This window comes from Cololabis saira, chromosome 24 (assembly GCF_033807715.1).
Source record: "Cololabis saira isolate AMF1-May2022 chromosome 24, fColSai1.1, whole genome shotgun sequence".
Classification (NCBI taxonomy): Eukaryota; Metazoa; Chordata; class Actinopteri; order Beloniformes; family Belonidae; genus Cololabis; species Cololabis saira.
The window spans coordinates 926,991-948,524 of NC_084610.1; the positions used below are offsets into that span (position 1 = coordinate 926,991).

Below are 21,534 nucleotides of genomic sequence, written 5' to 3' on the forward strand. Positions count from 1 at the left end.
ACATCTGTCACCATTTCATGAACTTTGACCTCTGCAGCGTTAAACAAGAACCGTGCAGATCTCAGAAGAAGAAAAAGAGGAGAAGAAAAGAGAAATACAACCTAGAAACACATCCAAACTAACAGTGAACAACAATTACAACACAGATTATTTCTTGGTTTTTATACCAACATAGAAGATGTTAATAACATGAATATTTCCCAGGTGAAGCTACAAAAGAACGACTTCCACCTCCAAAAGAGGAAACAGCAACAAAACATCAACTTATAGAACAACAACATCCCTCCATCCATCAGAGTTTGAGACGTTCGTCTCTGAGAAGGAAACAAAATCAATAAAAACTGAGATGAAAACATGAAAAGGAAACACGTTCTACTTGAGTTTACAGAACTCAGCTGATTCTCCAGGACCGTTATTAACCCGAACTCCAGCGTGGAGCGGCTGAGTGAAGGAGGTCTGGACTCTGTGGAGGAGGGTCATGGTTCCAGAGATGCTGTAGAAGGACAGAACTCCTGCTCTGTGATCCAGGTAAACTCCTATTCTGGAGCTCTGAGGACCTGAGATGGAGGTTGTGATGCTGTTGTAACTAAATTCATATCCGTCTGAGTAACACCATAGTGACCAAGATTTGTCATTACATCCAAATTCACTTTCCGACCACCACCCCCCTGATCTGCTGATATTCTTGTATGAAACTGCTACATAAACTCCACCTGCTGTCATCTCCCTCCCAGTAATGACGTCCAGTCAGGACTCTCTCTACTCAGGACCTGACACCATGTAGTGAATCTGTCTGGATGACTAGAATAAGACTGATGTTGGTTCATAAAAGTCACCTTTCTGTTCTCCTCTGACAGTAACAGCTGTGTGTATACTGTGTTTGGATCCAGAGTTATTTCACATGAATACTTCAAGAATCCAGCTCTGCTCGTTGGTTCTGATTGTGAATCTGACAGTAAAACATCCACCTCAGCGACGGCCAGTGAGACGTTTGTCCACATGTCTCTCAGGATGTCCTGTAGTCGACCTCTGACCTCTGACACAGCTGCTGTCACATCCTGAAAGTAGGTGAGAGGACGAATGCTGATGCTGGAGGAGTGTGTGACAGGACGGATGGTGATGCTGGAGGAGTGTGTGGACTCACTGAGTGGGGACAGTGAGGGATAGCTGTGGAGGAACTGGTTGTTGTCCTCGGTGTCTGAGAGCTGCTTCATCTCAGCGTCTCTCCTCTTCAGGTCACTGATCTCCTGCTGCAGCTTCTCCTCCAGCTCTCTGACTCTCCTCACTTCAGTTTCCTGCTGGGATCTGATCTGCTGCTTCACCTCAGAGCTTCTCTTCTGGAGGAGAGAGATCAGCTCAGTGAAGATCTCCTCACTGTCCTCCACTGTTCCATCAGCAGACTGATTGATGGCCTCCACCTCCTGCTGAAGCAGCTTCACATCTTTCTCTCTGTCCTGGATCTCCTGCTGGATTTGTTGTCGTCTCACCTCCATCTCTCTCTGCCTCTCCGTCCTTTCTGCTGCAGCTGAGACTGTGTCGTGGCCTTTATGTTCATCCACAGAGCAGAGATAACAGATACACTTCTGATCAGTACGACAGAACATCTTCCTCACCTCGTCATGACGGGGGCAGATGTTGTCCTGCAGGTTCTTGGAGGGATCCACCAGCTTGTGTTTCCTTAATTGAGCCACATCATGATGAGGTTGAAGGTGTTTGTCGCAGTAAGAGACCAGACAGACCAAACAGGACTTGATGGCTTTCAGTTTCCTCCCAGAGCAAGCATCACAGGCCACATCTTCAGGTCCAGCATAGCAGTGATCAGCAGGAGCAGCTTGGAGTCCCGTCTTCTTCAGCTGCTCCAATAAAGCTGCTAACATGGTGTTTTTCACCAGCGCAGGCCTCGTGGTGAAAGTCTCTCTACACTGAGGACAGCTGGGGAGTTTCTTCTCTCCTTCATCCCAGTAGGATTTAATACAGTTCATACAGTAACTGTGTCCACAGGGAATAGTCACCGGATCCTTTAAAACCTCCAACAGATGGAACAAGAAAAGGTTTCCCGGTCAAGCTGATCTCCTTTCTGCGCCATTTCACCTCTCGGTAACTGAGACTGAGACAGTTTCACTTCCTCAAAGCTGAAACTAGTCTGAGCGCTGATCTACAAATCATGCGTCTGTGCAGAGTAGGAGGCTGTCAGCTCTCACTGTTCAGCTCGTGTTGTTCAGACCCGCCTTCCACCTGCAGATCTGCAGGGGAGGGAACCAGGAAACTGGTCCGACTGCATCTGCTGGTCTGACAGCAGGAAGAAGAGGGAGGTTCTTCAGCACCAGATTCCAGGAAGAGGGCCAACTCTGGATTTAACCCTTTTATATCAGACTCCAGTGTACAAGGAAACCTCTTTAGGAAACCTCTTTTTACCTCAACTTGTATTTAGTCAGAAATAAAAACACAAAAATGCAACTTAGGTTTCATTTTAGACAGATGGATTATTTTATAGTTTATAATTCTTATAAATTTCACATGAACAGAGACTTCATGTAGCGTTTACAGATGAAACCAGATGAAAATAATGGCCCGATTAATGGTTTGAACAACAACGGTTTACCTGCAATTAATGCAACAAGGCTTCCTCTGGTTTGGTGTTGAAGACGTTTGACCTCCAAGCAGGAAAACGGCGTCAGTTGGATGCTTCCTGGACGGACGATGAAACGTCTTTCAGGACAGAAACCGAAGTCTGGCTGCTTTGATTCAGGCCTTTGAGCGTAACGGTGACCAAGGACCGAGTCGCCCGTCGTAGCGATCTGGATCCTTCTGAGTCGCTGACAGATTTAACGTTTGAGGCTTAAAAGGAGCTCAGGGTGTCAGAGAGCTGCCCGGGGAGTCAGAGGATACAAGTTCAATCCCTGGGAGGATCTGGGTCTGAGTGGTGGAGCCACAACTTATGATGGATTCAGTTTTTAAGTCCACCGCCTGAAACCAAAGAAGAAGAAGAGCTGGGAGTCCTGGGGTCGAGGATTCAACTCACACGAGTTTTACCTTCTCTTTCAGAGAGAAATTGAAGGTAAAACTGAGAGATGGAGGACTTGAACCAGCTCTGGAGCGGGGCGGGGCCGTCAGTCCTCATCTGGAAACTCTCCGCTCATCTGCAGAGAAAAGGAAATCTCCTGGTTTCTGTAAGATGCAGCACGTCGCTCAGGAAACGTTAACCAAGAGTTGGTTCATCTGGTTGGAGAGTTTGCCTTCCTCTTCCTCTTCGTCTTCCTCACCTCCATTTTATATTTTTGGCATATTCAAAACTATAATTTACTCTTATCTTATTGTTCTGATTTAATACTTCATATTCTTGACTTGCTGATAACTATAGTTCACTATCTTATCATTTTAATTGATCATTTAATCATTTTATGTATTATCTCATAAATTTAACTTAAGTCATAGTTCTATCTCAAAATGTAATCTTGCATTTATTCAATTTTGACCCAGTAGGAGACCAAGAAGTTAGATATTTATTCAAAGCTACAAGAAAGAAAGAAAGAAAGAAAGAAAGAAAGAAAGAAAGAAAGAAAGAAAGAAAGAAAGAAAGAAAGAAAGAAAGAAAGAAAGAAAGAAAGAAAGAAAGAAAGAAAGAAAGAAAGAAATTTGTTATTATTGCTTCCATCATTCTGGATTTAAATGTTTTTCCATACTTTTTTGCTTTAATGCAGGAAACTGCATGACATTTGAAATGATTAACAGATTATTATATTGATTATTTTCTTTTAATGACCAGTCTCATTAAAAGGTTATCTTAATCTAAACTTTGGTGAGTTCTTATGTTTTAGCACATTAATACTTATTACAGTACAGACCAAAAGTTTGGACACACTTCCCCATTTGTTTGAATGAGAAGGGGTGTCCAAACTTTTGTATTTTAGAGGTTGCCATGGCAACGTCCTGACACTCAACACAGCATGACGTCACCTTCTCCGTCTCTGGTCATTCAGCCATAAAATAACTTCAACTCCACATTTACAGCGTGTTTAGGTTCCGATTCCGAGCTGGAGGTGGAAGTGCAGTTACCTGAATGTTGCTGCTCCTCCGACACCTGTGCAGGTAAAACTCCAGACTGGTTTAATCAGCTGAGCAACCAGCTCAAAGGAGCATCATCTCCGCCTAGTGGCCGCAGGAGGAACTGCAACCTCACAAGAAAACGCTCGTTTCTTTTGACAAATAACTTCAGATTCATTTATGTCCAAAGATCTGCTGATATCCACTGAAATAACATAAAAAAACAAATGTTTGGCACTTTTTTCTCATTTTATTTTGACCCTTTTATGTTTTTCTAGCTATAATCTATGGAGTCTCTATAACCTACTTCTCATTTTATGCCAACCGTAATAAATTATTCATAGTTCCTTTACAAAAGGAACATGATTGATCCTCGTCTTTCCTGAAGTTACCCTTTTAGAAAATATAACTTTTGCATTCACAACTCCATCAGCATAAAGAATAACTTATTTACAAATGTCTGTGAGAACGAACAGGAACACTTACGTGGATATTAAAAATCATATGGAGACGAGACATCTGGATGTTGTGGTTTTGATTTTACTTTGACAAAGAATTCAGTTTTAATAGATATACAGTAAATATATATAGATATATATCTTTATTTGCAAGTATATTCAGCCAACAGAAACCAGGAGGTCAAAGAGAAACTGAAAACACGTTGATGAGGAAAATGCATCATGAATGCGAACCGTTCTCCCTGAGCATGCCTTTAACACAAGCTGCAGTCCATGCACCAACGCTACCTACGTGTCATCCATCACCAAATATTAATAAGATACACATTTGAGGACATGCTCATCTGGCAGCCGGGAGGAAAGCAACATCTCTACAAGCCTCACTGACTATCATCATGTTAGAACGGGGGAAATATTATCACTCAGTCTGTTTGGGGTCATTTCTGATTTCTAAAAGGCACAAAGTGAAAAACAGACTTTTCACCCTGTCAGAGGGGCTTGAAACATCGAAACAGATCCATCTACGTTCTGTATTTGGCCTGACAGAAACAAACATCCTGCGTCCGGCTGGCTGATCATAAACATGTGAACATTTAAGTTTAAAAAAACAAAAACCCGTCGTTGTCCAGGGAGCATCTGATTGGTTGATGGTCAGTGTCGCGTGGAGGTCACGGATCTCACATTCAACATCCTTAGATAGGAAATAACGTTAAAAAAAGAAATGAACGCTACAATTTTGGATTGTTTTTGAAAAGCTGAAGTAGTTACCTGGAAGTAGACATAAATGGAAATCTTTAGAAGGATTGATTAGTGTAATATGGTTGCTGAAGAGCAGAGGGGTGTGTCAGAGTTCAACAAAGCCAGGCTTCCTCCGAGTCCTCCGAGTTAGGTGATTAAACCTAAAACTCAAATCAGCTGAAGCGTTTCAAGCAGCAGGGCATCGTTGGCTGCGCAGAGAAGTTTTCTTTTAAAGGCAGGGTACGCGATTTCTGGATGACTTTTCACGTTGGAACGATACGTGGAGAGCTAGCTCCTCCCTCTCTCTGTCTGTCAGTCCGTCCGTCCCTCCGTCCGTCGCGGGTCAACATGGACAGACAGAAACCGACTTCAGGCTGGTTCTCAAAATGTTTTGGACTTTTCTGAAGAAGTAAAAATCCAAACGCGTCTAAAACCGAGAGTTGGTTCATCTGGTTGGAGAGTTTGCCTTCCTCTTCCTCTTCCTCTTCCTCACCTCTATTTTATATTTTTGGCATATTCAAAACTATAATTTACTCTTATCTTATTGTTCTGATTTAATATTTCATATTCTTGACTTGCTGATAACTATAGTTCACTATCTTATCATTTTAATTGATCATTTAATCATTTTTATGTATTATCTCATAAATTTAACTTAAGTCATAATTCTATCTCAAAATTTAATCTTGCATTTATTCAATTTTGACCAGTAGGAGACCAAGAAGTTAGATATTTATTCAAAGCTACAAGAAAGAAAGAAAGAAAGAAAGAAAGAAAGAAAGAAAGAAAGAAAGAAAGAAAGAAAGAAAGAAAGAAAGAAAGAAAGAAAGAAAGAAAGAAAGAAAGAAAGAAAGAAAGAAAGAAAGAAAGAAAGAAAGAAAGAAAGAAAGAAAGAAAGAAAGAAAGAAAGGTGTTCCCCAAGAAGACACGTCTCAACGCGAGCAGGGACCCTCCTGTCGGGGATTGGCTGGATTTCCAGAATCAGCTACCCCACCTTTAAGGTGTTGGTAGCTGAAAACAGTCGCAGCTGCACAGAAGGCTCATAAATGTTTAACTCCACTGTCGGCTCGTTCGTGTCTCTCAATCTGGCCGGAAAAATGCAGAAATCACTTCATTTTATCACCCAATCAAATTTAAATCAATTCCAGTCAAATTCAGCATCGGCAGTTTACGATGGACTCGTCTGCAAGTGACAACAAAATACCGTCGCCGTGGAAACGCATGCAGGTTTGGATCGTTAACAGCTGAGAACCATCAGCACTAGGGATGGGCGGTATGGGACTAAAAAATGTATCACGATCATTTCTGGCATTTATCCCGATAACGATAAAAATGACCATAAAAAAATATCAATTCAACTCCATCCTTTTTAACTATAAATCTATCTCTCTCTCAGATCCGCCATGTTTGTTACACAAAAACCTCTATCAACGGGAATTTATCCTTCTTTCTTTCTTTCTTTCTTTCTTTCTTTCTTTCTTTCTTTCTTTCTTTCTTTCTTTCTTTCTTTCTTTCTTTCTTTCTTCTTTCTTTCTTTCTTTCTTTCTTTCTTTCAGGCTCATTTCCTTCCTTCCTTCCTTCTTTTTTCCCTTCCTTCCTTCTTTCCTCCTGCTCTCTCCTTCCTTCTTCCCTTCCTCTTTTCTCTCTTCCTTCCTTCCTTCCTTCCTTCCTTCCTTCCTTCCTTCCTTCCTTCCTTCCTTCCTTCCTTCCTTCCTTCCTTCCTTCCTTCCTTCCTTCCTTCCTTCCTTCCTTCCTTCCTTCCTTCCTTCACGTACGTTGTGCGTGGATTTAACGCAGAACCATAAATCAGTTTTACACAAAAACTTCATCAAACCGTGAGATACAAATTCTTACTATGGGGAATTTTTTTGACGGTTTATCGTGAACAGTAAAATATCGCCCATTCCTAGTCAGCAGTTGTTTATTTCTGAAGTTTAGCCCAAATACATGTCTGTCGGACGAATCAGCTCATCAAACTGGGACCTTGGTTGTGTTTGCACAGCCAGCCCGTTACGACGGAGGAATCCTCCATCGGCTGCCGTCTGTCCGCAGACACAGACGTGGCCCGGTCGTAGCCCGGTTGTAGCCCTGGGGTTACGCCCCGGGTCGCACATCGGCCAGATTATACAAGCGGTGCCGAACGGTCTCTGGCGCTGGCAGCCCGAGCCGAGCCAGTCCAGCAACCTCCAGTTTAGTGATTACAGCTCTCCTGTGGACGCAGGTTACCGTGGCAACCCTGTGGGTCGTGAAGCATGAGGACGTGCGTGCGTGTGGCGGTGAACGGTCAGTCGGGGAGATGGGATCGTGGTTTTGAGGCGTCGGCGTGGACACAAGCTTCAACCAACACCCCTCTGATCTTAAACACCCAATCTGGACCCGGGTGGAGCCGGAGCCGCCCGTCTCCGGCCGGGACGGATGAGAGAGAGAATATTCCACTAGACACCAAACTGAACGAGCATTTTACAGATGTTTCTGGTCACCGGCGCCTCCAGTTCACCTCAAACAGAAACTGTTGTATAAGTACGACAGAAAACTCAGCGCTGATGATGTCGGTGGCGAAGACGTCCGTCTCCGTGGTTACGGTGTGATGGCGGTCGTGGTGAAGGCTTCCCATTGGTGCTCCAGCAGGAGGGCGGGGCTGGTGGATCCCGGCATGCAGCGAGGCGTTTATGGTCTGCACACAGGGACGTTTTAATCACACTTTCAAACTTTCATTTTTCCTGCAGATTATGTTCATTTAATCATAAATAATACATTTATTGATCTTATCGTCTTCAACCCTTGTGCTGTCTTCGGGTCAAGGAAGGAGGAAGGGAAGAAGGGAGGAAAGAAGGATGGAAGGAATAAAGAAAAGAAGGAAAGAAGGACAGAAGGAAGGGTGAAAGGAAGGAAGGAAACAAGGAAAGAAGAAAAGAGGAAGGGAAGAAGGAAGGAGAGAGCAGGAGGAAAGAAGGAAGGGAAAAAATAAGGAAGAAAGGAAGGGAGAAAGGAAGGAAGCAAGGAGTAAGGGAGGAAGGAAGGAAGGAAGGAAGGAAGGAAGAAAGGAAGGAGGAAGCAAGGAGTAAGGGAGGAAGGAAGGAAAGAAGGAAGGAAGGAAGGGAAGAAGGAAGGAGAGAGCAGGAGGAAAGAAGGAAGGGAGAAGGAAGGAAGGGAAAAAATAAGGAAGGAAGGAAGGAAGGAAGGAAGGAAGGAAGGAGAGAGCAGGAGGAAAGAAGGAAGGGAGAAGGAAGGAAGGGAAAAAATAAGGAAGGAAGGAAGGAAGGAAGGAAGGAAGGAAGGAAGGGAAAAAATAAGGAAGGAAGGAAGGAAGGAAGGAAGGAAGGAAGGAAGGAAGGAAGGAAGGAAGGAAGGAAGGAAGGAAGGAAGGAAGGGAGAAAAGAGGAAGGGAAGAAGGAAGGAAGGAAGGAAGGAAGGAAGGAAGGAAGAGAGAAAAGAGGAAGGGAAGAAGGAAGGAGAGAGCAGGAGGAAGGAGAAGGTCATTTTGACCCAAAGACAGTGCAAGGGTTAACACAAACAGATGTTTTCACTCACAGGGTTACTTGTTACTTGCAGTGTGTTCAGTTGTGTGTTCAGTTGTGTGTTCAGTTGTGTGTGTAGACGGCTCCGGCTCTGGCCGAGCCGCAGATGGGCGACGACAGGGGATGATGGCCCGGCCTGACGGGCTTCGCTGGGAGCAGCAAAAGAAAACAGTTGTTCAGTACAAGATATTCATAAAAGCAGGTCAGATCTCTGCCCAGATATTCCTTATGAACCTCACCGATCTGTGCCGAGTAGCCCCTCCGGGCCATGTTCTTGGCCCGCACCGCCTCCTTGATGCGGTCCACCTCCTGCTGGTAGCGCTTGCGGTCCCTCCGGGCGCTCTCCTTGGCCTCCTTCAGGGCGTTCTCCAGAGCCTTGACCCGCTCTGCCGTGGCCCGCAGACGCTTCTCCAGCTTGGGCAGCTCGCAACGGAGGTCGGCGTTGTCTCGGGCCAGCTGGGGGAGAGGACAGGAAACAACGGACACCTTTTTATCTCACACCACTCCTCTACCCACGACAGACCAGCGTCCAAAGACGTCGCTCTCGCTTCATGAACAAGGTCAACACAAGCCTTATTTCCCCCACAGTAAGCTTTAAACCCGCATCTCTACGGTCATCATGTCCATGCTGATGCATGATGGGTCTTGATGGTTAGATTGAATCTCTCCACCTTTACACACAGACATTCCTCCAGATTCCTTGACTGGTTAAAAAACGTTCACATTCCTCCTAATCCTTCATTGTTTTGATACTTTAAAGCCTTTCCCGGCATAGCAACTTTTGTTGGAGTGTGCTGCAGTTCTGAAAGTAAGTAAATTCTAAGTAAATACTTAGTAAATACTAAGTAAAGAGTGTTGTTTTGTCAGCCTGCTTCGATTTTAGTTTTAGTCTAGTCTTTGGGTCAAGCTATCATTGTAGTTTTAGTCACGTTCAGTCTCCTTTTAGTCGTTTCAAGTTTCAGTCGACTAAAAGTCTGAGCATTTTAGTCAGAATTATCCAGGACCATTTTAGTCTAGTTTTAGTCAAAGATTGTATTTAGCCAATTCAAACAAGGTTATCTGAATGAATACATTCATCCCAGATACAGAAGACTCTAATTTGAGTTTACAACATATTTATTTTTCCGCATTTCTCCCCGTCCTTTTCTTTTCCGACGACACATTGGGTTTTCTTTTCTTTCGTGAATCCAAAGATGGATCTTCTTCTTCTCCAGCCCCAGAGCAGATCCCCGCGTTTTGTGAAGTTAATCAAACTTCTGAACTAGTTAGTCCTCATGAAACTATCACATGTTACCAGATGACAGGGCAGCCCTTCCTGAGTTCTGTCAGGGGGGTCGACTGTCCCACAACTGTCTCATTGTTAGCCTGGACCATCTGTTAAAGACCCCCATGAAGTTCCTGTTTTTGTCCAGGAAGGCATTTGACCCCTTGACCTTTGTGTTCTTTTAAAAGACTTTAAGCTAAAGATGTCTGTTTGTTTCTTCATACCAAGCCTCTTTAACTGAAAATGTCACATGTGTGACCCTTTTAACCCCGATGTCTGTTTCTCCATCTGTCTCCTCCCATTGTCCATTAACTGTTCTTAATATGGTAATGTTCCTGTCAAAGTTTCTCAATAAAAGCTGATGCAAAGGAGGAGCCAGCGAAGCATTTGTCAAGAGCAGCCGAGAGGGCCATGTTGCTCTGCAAGCTCCGACTTTGCTTCCCTTCTGCAGAAGGCCTTAAAAATCATTATAACAGCCTCTGTGTCTTTCCTTGTTTATGTTATGTTGATTTGGGACCCAACAGTTTCTCTCTGTAACTTTGATTTTAATGGACGTGAACCTAGAGCTCTGCGTTAACGGCATCAGCCTCTAACCTGCAGCTGCATCTTCTGGATCTGATTCCCCGCTGCAGCGACTGATGGAGGACTAACGTCACCCAGCAGAACTAAACCAGAGAAACTACTGAAAACATGGACATTAAACCAGAGAAACTACTGAAAACATGGACATTAAACCAGAGAAACTACTGAAAACATGGACATTAAGGATCTTTGGTAGAACATTTCGTCTCGTTTTGGTCAACGAAAATGAAGAATTTTAGCAGTTTTTATTTTGTAATCTACATTTTAGTCTTGTTTTTATTCATCTACAATATTGCATTATATATTTAATTATATAATTAAATATTTCGGCGATGTCAGATATCGGCGATATTTCTGATTCTGGTTGGAGCGCCGGACTTCTGCTACGCGAGGTCGTGGGTTTCTCCTTTACCTGCTTGTGGACTTTGGTGAGCTGCTCCAGGTTGTTCTCCAGGAAGGAGATCTTCTGTTTCTGGGCGATGTTGCCGAGCCCCTCCTCGCAGTCCAGCTCCGCGCTCTGAAACAGGACAACGGGTTCAGGAGACGGTGGACTAGCGGCCGACCACGCCAGCGACCGGGGGACGTACCTTTTTGACTCGGGTGGTGAGGTCCTGAACGAAGAGTTTGCGCAGGTTGTGCAGAGTCTGCAGCTCTCTGGCCTGAAAGGACAAGGTACCATTTAAAAAAGGGGACGACAAGAAAATCAAAAGAGGCACACCCCATAAAAGGAGTGGGGTTATGATCCTGACTCCACCCTCAAACTAAAACCAGGGGTTTTTCGTGGCACTTGGATCAGAAATTAACCTCAGGTTATCAAGACCTCAGGACCTTTGGTCAACTTGAGAGAAAAACCTTAAATTGTCTCATAAATTGTGAGATTAAAGGAGCATGAGGCAGGATTTATGAAAAAAATGTGTATACGTTTTAAGTTTTCTAGTAATAATGTCAGACGAAGCGTTCCAAACCAAAAATAATGAGCCCTCTAGCGTATTTCTCCGTTGCCTTGAACAGGCTGTGTGCTGCAAAATGTGCTGCAATTGTGCCCGGAATTTCCCGCGCTGTCCTGCGGATGTGACGTCACATGACGCTGCATGCGCGTTCTCCCCGTTCTCCCGTGCCGACTTCGCTGTTGGTTGCAGTACCCCCGACGGCCATCGTGGCGAAGGGTGGCGCTAGACTCTAGCGGCTAGAGAGTCTCATTTCTTAAAAGGAGCCTCATGCTCCTTTAATTCACAAATGTGATTTATTTCAGGTGCATGAACAAGCCTCTTTTAATGGCCGTTTATGCTTCTTAATCAATATTTTATTTTTGTTTTTACCTTTTACTTTTATCTTTATTTTAAATTTTCTTATCCTTTTATCTTTATATGGGTGTTTGGCTTTTGGGGTGTTTGATGTGTAAATGACAGTGTTGTGTGTGTGAGATGGAGATGTCAATTTCCCTGAGGGAACCTCTTAAAGGGATTAATAAAGTCTGAACCTGAATCTGTATTTTAGTTGATTACTTTTGTCTTGTAGTTTCACCGTTCTGCCAGTAGGAGGTGCTGCAGCGTCCCTCCCCCAGCACCCACGGGATTAAATGGTTTTAAAAAACCCTTTCACTTCCACAAGTGATCAATATCTTTTCTTCTGAAGTGAAAGCATTCATTTCATTGATCGCCATCATCGTTCAAAAAGAATTTCAAGTAATTTAGAAAAAAAAAAGGTTCACAAAAGATGAAGTGGTTTATCTCACCACCGTCTCCTCCAGACCCTTCAGGTCGTCCCTGGCCTGCTCCCGCTGCTCATTCAGGACTCTGGAGACAGAAAACCGCTGGTAAAATAAAGGATGACGTGTCGGCTGCGGTCCCCCCATGATGCATCTGTGTTCCCTGGTTCCTACGTGAGCTTGTGCAGGTTTGCATCCTTCTCCTGCTCTTCGGCCTTCAGCTTGTCGTAGTCGGCGGCGAGCCTCTCCTGCTCCAGCAGCAGACCCTGGTTCAGACTGGGACAGAAAGCAGCCGTTTACCGCGTACAGATCTCTGAATCACGGCTACAGTTGTCTGTGACTATGTTTACATGCAGTCAAAGTTCGGGTTATTGCTAATATTCCGGTTACTGAAACATTGGGAATATTCCGTTCACATGGTAATTAATCATTCAGGATATCTGGATCAAACCAGCGACGCACAGAGAACGTCATGACGCAATTCCCGTCATTTCTGCTTCTTCCTGTATCCAAATTCAAAACAAATGCTGCTTCGCGCAACTTTTCTCTCACCTTCTTGTAAATCTTCTATCCCGGTACTTTCTACCGTCTACAAATGCAGAAATGTTCATATCCTTCATTACATTTATGAAGTGATTAGTCTCCTCCTGGTCTTGGTTTCTCCGTGTTTATAAGAACTTCCTGGACTCAAAAGACCAGGATTCCTTGTGAACAGAGCATGAGCAGAAAACAAATTCCTGTTCCGTTTGATGGGGATATTCCGCGATATGGTACGAGACAATATCGTTTATATCGATTTAAAAAATAATAATAATAATAATAATTTTATGATTTTGATATAGCTTATTTTGTGACAAATTGACTTGAATGTTTTATTTGAGATTTGCACAAATGTTTTGTTATTTGCACAACTGTCAACCTCAGTGGAAAAGTCTGCCTGTTACTGTCTACATTGTATTAATTGCACAGTGTATTTTAATTTAAGTGTTATGCAGGAAAGGGATATTTGTTTTATTTTATTCAAGAAGCATTTTTATTCTATATATGCAGGCAGTTTATTTTTATTTCATTTGTTTTATACATTTTGATATTGTGCAGACCTCTGTTAAAGCAGCACAACGTAACTTTCAGCTTTTCTGAGTTTGGCGGCATCTTGTGGACAAAATCGGTAGTGTTTTTCCAGAAAGAACACTACGTTTCCCATGAGCACCAGCGCGTACTGCCGGAAAACTCCTGTCCCGTCGCTGCATTTGTTTTGATGAGAGAACACGGGACGCTTTTCTGTTTCACCAAGTGAACAGAAGGAACGCAAAAAAAAGATGTTAAACTGCTGGAAAGGAACTGGAATTTACCGGGATACCTTAAACAAGGAAGCCAGGGAGCGGTATATGGAGAAAATAATGATTATTAACGGTCTGGATCCATATCCCTACTGAAGACCCATGTGTTTCAATAAATTTGTATAATAGTACAACATACAGTACATGTTTTGTATCCCTCTTACTTCTCTTTTCTTTTTTTTTGACTGCCATATTATGGTGAAGAATCTCCGAGGCGTGATTATTTTTGTTTTCCTCGTGAGATTATTTTTTTCCTCTGCAGCTACAAATAAGAGTTCATATTTTTTCCTCAACAAACTAGTTTTATCTGAAGATTGGGGTTAATTGCACCGCAGAGAGCTGGCCAGCAACTGGGTTTAGCTGGAGAAGTGGGGAATAAAACCTGTGTTTTGACCCGACCCGGTCTGTGTGAGTGTTTGTGGTTTAATGCTGTTTATGGTTCTGCGTTAAATCGACGCAGAGCCTACGGCGTAGGGTACGCGGCGACACGCACCGTACGTTGCGCGTCGCCACGTACCCTACGCCGTAGGTCTGCGTCGATTTAACGCAGAACCATAAATCAGGCTTTACTGTGTGTTTGGTCGTTACAGCCGCGATCCAAAGCGAGCCGACGACTCTTTCACTCTTTTACTTTGTTATATCAGATACTTGGCCTGCGTGGTTCTGCCTCCGAGCAGGAAACCGTTGAAAAGTTAAACCATTAGGATCTTTTCCCCACGTCTGTTGTGTGGAGCTGCTGCAGCAGCAACGCAGCAACAGGTTCTGCGGAGCTCTGAGCTCCAAGCCCCGCCCATTTTCGTCTCGACTGCGAATCGGGAAGGAGGGGTAAGTGACGTATGCCGTAAAGCAGTCAAAGTCGTAACGATTTGTAGTTTTTTAGTGTGGCAGGGTTCCTACCATGCTCCTCAAAGTTACATAGTGCCAGTGAAGGCGATACAGACCCCTCAGACCATGACAGAGGTGTCATTAAACCTGTTGGAAGTTGATGTTCCATCACAATGACTCTGGAAATATGATATTAAGGTGGAAAAGTTATGTAGTGTCGCTTTAATAAAGGAACCTGTGTGACATTTGGCACGAGGCTTTGTATTAAAACTGACTGTTTTTTTAAGGGTTTGCCTCAGAAAAAATGAAGCTAACAGAGATGCTAACAGAGATGCTAACAGAGATGCTATGCTATAATGCTTTGGGGGAAACCCCAATTATGGCACAGAAAAAATATCGATATATATCGAGTATCGCCATTCAGCTAGAAAATATCGAGATATGACTTTTGGTCCATATCGCCCAGCCCTAATTCAAAGGGGTTATTGGTGTTTACATGGCCGTGCAAATTCGGGTTATTGCCAATATTGGGGTTTTAAAAGGGTTATTTATGCATGGAAAGGCAGTTTGTGTGACGTGTCCTCACTCTCGGAGCTCGTCCAGCATCCTCTGCTTGTCGTCGATCTCGCTGCGCAGCCGGCTGAGCTGCTTGTGGTGAGCTTCCCTCTGGCTCTCCAGCTGCTCCTGCAGCTGCTCCTCCAGCGTGCTCTGCAGGAGGACACGGCGCTGGCGTCAGAGGCACAAACCCCCCTGCGTCACGGTTTCAAGTCCGGCTGCTCACCTTGATGTCCTCGTCTCCGTCCAGCCGGCTGATGCCGTCCTTCTGCTCCCCGGACACCTCCAGCCGTTTCTCTGAGGACACATCATCTCGCGTTATCTCAACAGTCGTGGATGTGATAAAACAGCGTGAAGCGTGTGCGGTGCTCGTGCTCGGACCGTGGGCCTGCAGCTTGGCCAGCTCTTCGGTCAGAGCGTCCTGACTCTCCTCCAGCTGTCTCTTCTTCTGCTCCATGTTCTGCATGTAGTCCGTCAGGGACTTGATCTTGGCCTGGTGCTGCCATGAGAGAAAACCTGCTTGACCCTCACAACCTCAATTTGAATCCCCTTTATTTAAAGTAAACCTTAATATTTGAGGCCTCGTCAGAGGAAACTTTTCCACTAGTACCTACTCGGCTCGGCTCCACTCAGTTTTGTTCTTTTCCACCAGGGGTCTAACTAGAGTAAATACTTTTCTGTTTCTACTCTGCCGAGGTTCTAAGCTGCTGAGTCGACTGTATCTGACATCATCACACTACAGACCACCGATTGGTCGGGGGGTTGGAGTCAGACGTCTGAGTCAGGCATTTTATCCAACAGGCAATGGCAGCAAAAGTCTGTTTCATGATCCAACTCTGAGGTGCAGATGTTCATAAACCTGGTGCTGAGGAGAGAATTAAAAAGGGATCTAGACGGTGATTATGAACGACCAGATCTATCAGGAGCTCTGTCTCTTCATAGCTGCTCACGGCTCCTGCTGAATTTTCAGCAGCAGAGACAAACTAAAAAACATTAAAAAGCGTCACTGCTTGAAGCTTCTCTCATTTTCTCTCATTTTTTAACTTGATATGGAACACAAGCCACAGACCCAGCAGCACATCTATCATCTCTTCCAGGTTCTACATCTTTAGTGTTGTTGTCTTCTCCATTTAGATCACACAATCAACTACGTCACAGCAGCTTCACCCCAACCTCTTACTTCTGCTCCAGGTGCTGAATTGTAGTGGAAAACAAACCAGGGCGAGTTGAGTCGAGTTGAGATGAGATGAGTAGAGCCGAGTAGGTTCTAGTGGAAAAGCGCCATAACTCCCCCCCCGAGCGTGTGGTTACCTGGGAGACGAGCAGCTGACAGGACGCCAGCTCCTTCTCGTTGGCGTGGATCTTGCGGTGGGCGTCGGCCTGAGCGCTCTCCAGCTGCTTGCTGCGGTTCACCAGGGACTTCACCTCGGACTTCATCTTGCTGATGTAGAGCCGAGCGACGGTGAACTCCTCCTCCACGGCGAAGCCGTTCCCCTTCGCCTCGGAGGACTGAGAGGGAACGCAGGGAGACGTTTAGACTTCTGCATCGCTGGCTAAAGCTGCGGCGGAGCCCCGAATGCTCCTCACCGTGGCCGTCTTGACGTCGCTGGTGCCGATGATGGCGCCGATGTCGTTGAGATCCCGCAGCAGCAGGTTGAGGACCTCGGCCGCCCTCTTCCTCTGCAGACCGTTCAGCTCCTGCAGCTGGCCCAGCTCCTGCTGCACCACCGACAGCAGCACCTGCAGGAACAGCTCACCTGGTAAAGCTGCCGCTCCAAACGGACATTCAGGGGGGAGAAAAAGTATGTAGTCAGACACCAATGGTGCAAGTTCTCCCACGTAACCCTAGTACTGTCTTTGGGTGGAAATCTAGTTCTCCTGTTCCTTCTTTCCTCCTGCTCTCTCCTTCCTTCTCCCTTCCTCTTTTCACCCTTCCTTCCTTCCTTCCTTCCTTCCTTCCTTCCTTCCTTCCTTCCTTCCTTCCTTCCTTCCTTCCTTCCTTCCTTCCTTCTTTTCTCCATTCCTGCTTTCTTTTCTCTCTTCCTTCCTTCTTTCTTCCCTTCTTTCCTTCCTTCCTTCTTTTCTCCCTTCCCGCTTTCTTTTCTCTCTTCCTTCCTTCTTTCCTTCCTTCCTTCTTTTCTCCCTTCCTTCCTTTCTCCCTTCCCTCCTCCCTCCCTCCCTCCCTCCCTCCCACCCTTCCTTCCTTCCTTCCTTCCTTCCTTCCTTCCTTCCTTCCTTCCTTCCTTCCTTCCTTCCTTCCTTCCTTCCTCTCTTATTGCCTTCCTCCTTCCTTGACCCGAAGACAACACAAGGGTTAAAAAAGATGAAAGAGGCCTGTAATTTTCATCACATGTATTTCTCAATTATGAGAGACAAAATGAAAAAACTAAATCCAGAAAATCATATTGTCTAATTTTTAAAAAATGAATTTGCAAATTATAGTGGAAAATAAGTATTTGGTCAATAACGAAAGTTCATCTCAATACTTTGTTGGCATCCATCCATCGTCCGCTGCTTATCGGTTCTCGGTCACGGGGGCAGCAGCCTCAGCAGAGAGTCCCAGACTTCCCTCACCCCAGACACTTCCTCCAGCTCTTCCTCCAGCTCTTCCTCCAGCTCTTCCAGGGGAGTCCGAGGCGTTCCCAGGCCAGCCGAGAGACATAGTCTCTCCAGCGTGTCCTGGATCTTCCCCGGGGTCTCATCCCGGTGGGACATGCCTGGAACTTCCATGCCTGGAACTCATCCCGGTGGGACATGCCTGGAACACCTCCCTAGGGAGGATGGACATGCCTGGAACACCTCCCTAAGGAGGAGGGACATGCCTGGAACACCTCCCTAGGGAGGAGGGACATGCCTGGAACACCTCCCTAGGGAGGAGGGACATGCCTGGAACACCTTCCTAGGGAGGAGGGACATGCCTGGAACACCTCCCTATGGAGGAGGGACATGCCTGGAACACCTCCCTGGGGAGGAGGGACAAGCCTGGAACTCCTCCCTAGGGAGGAGGGACATGCCTGGAACTCCTCCCTAGGGAGGAGGGACATGCCTGGAACACCTCCCATAGGGAGGCGGGACATGCCTGGAACACCTCCCTAGGGAGGCGTCCAGGAGGATCCGGTACAGATGCCCAAGCCACCTCAGCTGACTCCTCTCAATATGAAGGAGCAGCGGCTCGACTCCGAGCTCCTCCCGGCTGACCAAACTCCTCACCCTATCTCTAAGAGAGGAAACTCATCTCTAAGGGAGCGTCCAGCCACCCTGCGGAGGAAACTCATCTCTAATCCCCTCCGGCCCCTGGCTGCGCCTAGAAATCCTGTCCATAAAAATTATGAACAGGACCGGTGACAAAGGGCAGCCCTGCCGGAGTCCAACATGCACCGGGAACAAGTCTGACTTACTGCCGGCAATGCGAACCAGACTCCTACTCCGATCATACAGACCGGACAGCCCTTAATAGAGGGCCCCGGACTCCATACTCACCGAGCACCCCCCACAGAATGGCACGAGGGACACGGTCAAATGCCTTCTCCAGATCCTCAAAACACATGTAGACTGGTTGGGCAAATTCCCATGAACCCTCGAGCACCCTGCGGAGGGTGTAGAGCTGGTCCAGTGTTCCACGACCGGGACGAAAACCGCATTGTTTCTCCTGAATCCGAGGTTCAACCATCGGCCGTAATCTCCTCTCCAGTACCCTGGCGTAGACTTTCCCGTGGAGGCTGAGAAGTGTGATCCCCCTGTAGTTGGAACACACTCTCCGGTCCCCCTTTTTAAACAGAGGGACCACCACCCCGGTTTGCCACCCCAGCAGTACTGTCCCCTTTCCTCCATGCGATGTCGCAGAGGCGTGTCAACCAAGACAGCCCTACGACATCCAGAGACTTGAGGTACTCAGGGCGAATCTCATCCACCCCCGGTGCCACTGAGGAGCTTATGAACCACCTCAGTTACGTCGGCTTGGGTGATGGATGAGCACGCCCCAGAGTCCACACTCTCTGCTTCCTCAGTGGAAGGCATGTCAGTCGGGTTGAGGAGATCCTCGAAGTATTCCTTCCACCGTCCAACAATGTCCCCAATCGAGGTCAACAGCTCCCCACCCACACCATAAACGGTGCCGGCAGAGTACTGCTTCCCCCTTCTCAGGCGCCGAACGGTCCTCCAAAATTTCCTCGAGGCCGACCGAAAGTCTTCCTCCATGGCCTCCCCGAACTCCTCCCAGACCCGGGTTTTTGCCTCCAGGACCGCTCAAGCCGCGGCTCACTTGGCCTGCCGGTACCCATCTACTGCGTCAGGAGTCCCACAGGCCAACATAGCCCGATAGGACTCTTTCTTCAGTCTGACAGCATCCTGTACTTCCGGTGTCCACCACCGGGTTCTAGGATTGGGCCACGACAGGTACCGGAGACCTTGCGACCACAACTTCGAGCCGCCGCGTCGACAATGGAGGCAGAGAACATGGTCCACTCAGACTCAATGTCCCCCGCCTCCCCCGGGATCTGAGAGAAGCTCTCCCGGAGGTGGGAGTTGAAGATGTTCCTGACAGAGGGCTCAGCCAGACGTTCCCACAATCCGTTTGGGTCTGCCCGGTCTGTCCAACCTCCTCCTCCGCCAGCGCATCCAACTCACCACCAGGTGGTGATCAGTTGACAGCTCAGCCCCTCTCTTCACCCGAGTGTCCAAGATATGCGGCCGAAGGTCAGATGAAACGACAACAAAGTCGATCATTGACCTCCGGCCTAGGGTGTCCTGGTGCCACGTGCACTGATGGACACCCTTATGCTCAAACATGGTGTTCGTTATGGACAAACTGTGACTAGCACAGAAGTCCAACAACAAAACACCGCTCGGGTTCAGATCGGGGAGGCCAGGTATCACTGTTATTGCCCATGTGAGCGTTGAAGTCCCCCAGTAGAACAATGGAGTCCCCAGTTGGAGCACTATCAAGTACCCCTCCCAGGGACTCCAAGAAGGCCGGGTACTCTGCACTGCTGTTCAGCCCGTAGGCACAAACAACAGTGAGAGACCTTTCCCCGACCCGAAGCCGCAGGGAAGCGACCCTCTCGTTCACCGGGGTGAACTCCAACACATGGCGACTGAGCTGGGGGGCTATAACCAAGCCCACAGCAGCCCGCCGCCTCTCACCCTGGGAAACTCCAGAGTAGTGGAGGGTCCAGCCCCCTTCAAGGACCTGGGTTCCAGAGCCCAAGCTTTGTGTGGAGGTGAGCCCGACTATCTCTAGCCGGTATCTCTCAACCTCACGCACTTGTGCGTGAGGTTGTTGGCAATGACAGAGGTCAAATGTTTTCTGTAAGTCTTCACAAGGTTTTCTCACACCGTTGCTGGTATTTTGTCCCTTTCCTCCATGCAGATCTCCTCTAGAGCAGCAGTGTTGGGACTAATGCGTTATTTAGTAACGCGTTACAGTAATGCCGTTAGTTTTGGCGGTAACTAATACTCTAATGCATTACTTTTTAAATTCAGTAACTCAATTACCGTTACCAAACGGTGCGTTACTCCGTTATTTCTGGCTACATTGAAGCAAATCCTACAACAAATCCTACAGCAAATCCATACAGTACCTGCTGAAATGAAGGCTAGAGGGGCAATGGGGCATTAATGGGAGCGTTTAAAATAATGTTTTTTTTTAAGTAACTAAAACGTTACTTTTCATAGTAACTCATTACTTTTTGGTCTAAGTAACTGAGTTACTAACTGAATTACTTTTTAATGAAGTAACTAGTAACGGTAAGTAGTTACTATTTTTCAGTAACTAGCACATCACTGTAGAGCAGTGATGTTTTGGGGCTGTCGCTGGGCAACACGGACTTTCAACTCCCTCAAAAGGTTTCCTATGGGGTTGAGATCTGGAGACTGGCTAGGCCACTCCAGGACCTTGAAATGTTTCTTACGAAGCCGCTCCTTCGTTTGCCTGGGCAATGTTTTTGGATCATTGTCCTGCTGAAAGACCCAGCAACGTTTCATCTTCAATGCCCTGCTGATGGAAGGAGGTTTTCACTCAAATACATGTCCTTTGACAGCTCTTTGGTCTTGGCCTTAGTGGAGTTTAGAGTGAGACTGTTTGAGGTTGTGGACAGGTGTCTTTTATACTGATAACCAGTTAAAACAGGTGTCTTTTATACTGATAACCAGTTAAAACAGCTGCATTAATACAGGTAACGAGCGGAGGACAGAGGAGCCTCTTAAAGAAGAAGTTACAGGTCTGTGAAAGACACGAATCTTGCTTGTTTGTAGGTGACCAAATACTTATTTTACCCGGGAATTTACCAACTAAAAATCCTACAATGTGATTTCCTGGATTCTTTCCCCCCAATCGGTCTCATAGTTGAAGTTACCTATGATGAAAATTACAGGCCTCTCTCATCTTTTTAAGTGGGAGAACTTGCACAACTGGTGGTTAACTGAATACTTTTTTGCCCCACTGTAAATACAGATGGAGCGCCGTCTTCGTGGTGTTATGGAGGTGGTTTTGATTCGTAGCAGC

The 21,534-nt window shown here is 46.3% G+C and overlaps 2 protein-coding genes across 2 annotated transcripts in view; both read right to left on the reverse strand.

Annotated features, from left to right (window-relative positions):
• Positions 1-372: 372 nt before the first annotated feature.
• On the reverse strand, positions 373-7,854 carry LOC133425436 (tripartite motif-containing protein 16-like). The gene is made up of 3 exons (XM_061716290.1): positions 7,765-7,854; positions 837-2,027; positions 373-723 (listed from the first exon to the last, which is right to left on the reverse strand). Exons 1-3 carry the CDS (start codon positions 7,852-7,854, stop codon positions 373-375), a joined length of 1,632 nt encoding a protein of 543 aa, XP_061572274.1.
• Positions 7,775-21,534, reverse strand: part of LOC133425029 (kinesin heavy chain-like) — a 47,540-nt gene continuing 33,780 nt past the window's right edge. The window contains exons 14-25 of the mRNA XM_061715679.1: positions 16,620-16,772; positions 16,344-16,541; positions 15,414-15,531; positions 15,259-15,329; positions 15,064-15,185; positions 12,487-12,588; positions 12,340-12,400; positions 11,192-11,263; positions 11,017-11,121; positions 8,998-9,214; positions 8,772-8,907; positions 7,775-7,914 (exon numbers count right to left, since the gene is read on the reverse strand). Coding sequence (XP_061571663.1) covers positions 8,822-8,907; positions 8,998-9,214; positions 11,017-11,121; positions 11,192-11,263; positions 12,340-12,400; positions 12,487-12,588; positions 15,064-15,185; positions 15,259-15,329; positions 15,414-15,531; positions 16,344-16,541; positions 16,620-16,772 — 1,305 coding nt within the window. The 3' untranslated portion in view covers positions 7,775-7,914; positions 8,772-8,821. The remainder of the gene's footprint in view (positions 7,915-8,771; positions 8,908-8,997; positions 9,215-11,016; positions 11,122-11,191; positions 11,264-12,339; positions 12,401-12,486; positions 12,589-15,063; positions 15,186-15,258; positions 15,330-15,413; positions 15,532-16,343; positions 16,542-16,619; positions 16,773-21,534) is intronic.

Bases quoted from the DNA above. Each gene is read 5' to 3' on its own strand.
- LOC133425436 (XM_061716290.1), bottom strand. From the start codon at position 7,854: ATGGGAAGCCTTCACCACGACCGCCATCACACCGTAACCACGGAGACG. The intron at 2,028-7,764 runs GTACTTATACAA...CATCTGTTGGAG, and splicing joins TCAGCGCTGAGTTTTCTGTC to GTTTTAAAGGATCCGGTGAC. The intron at 724-836 runs GTGACTTTTATG...ACTGGGAGGGAG, and splicing joins TGTCAGAGGAGAACAGAAAG to ATGACAGCAGGTGGAGTTTA.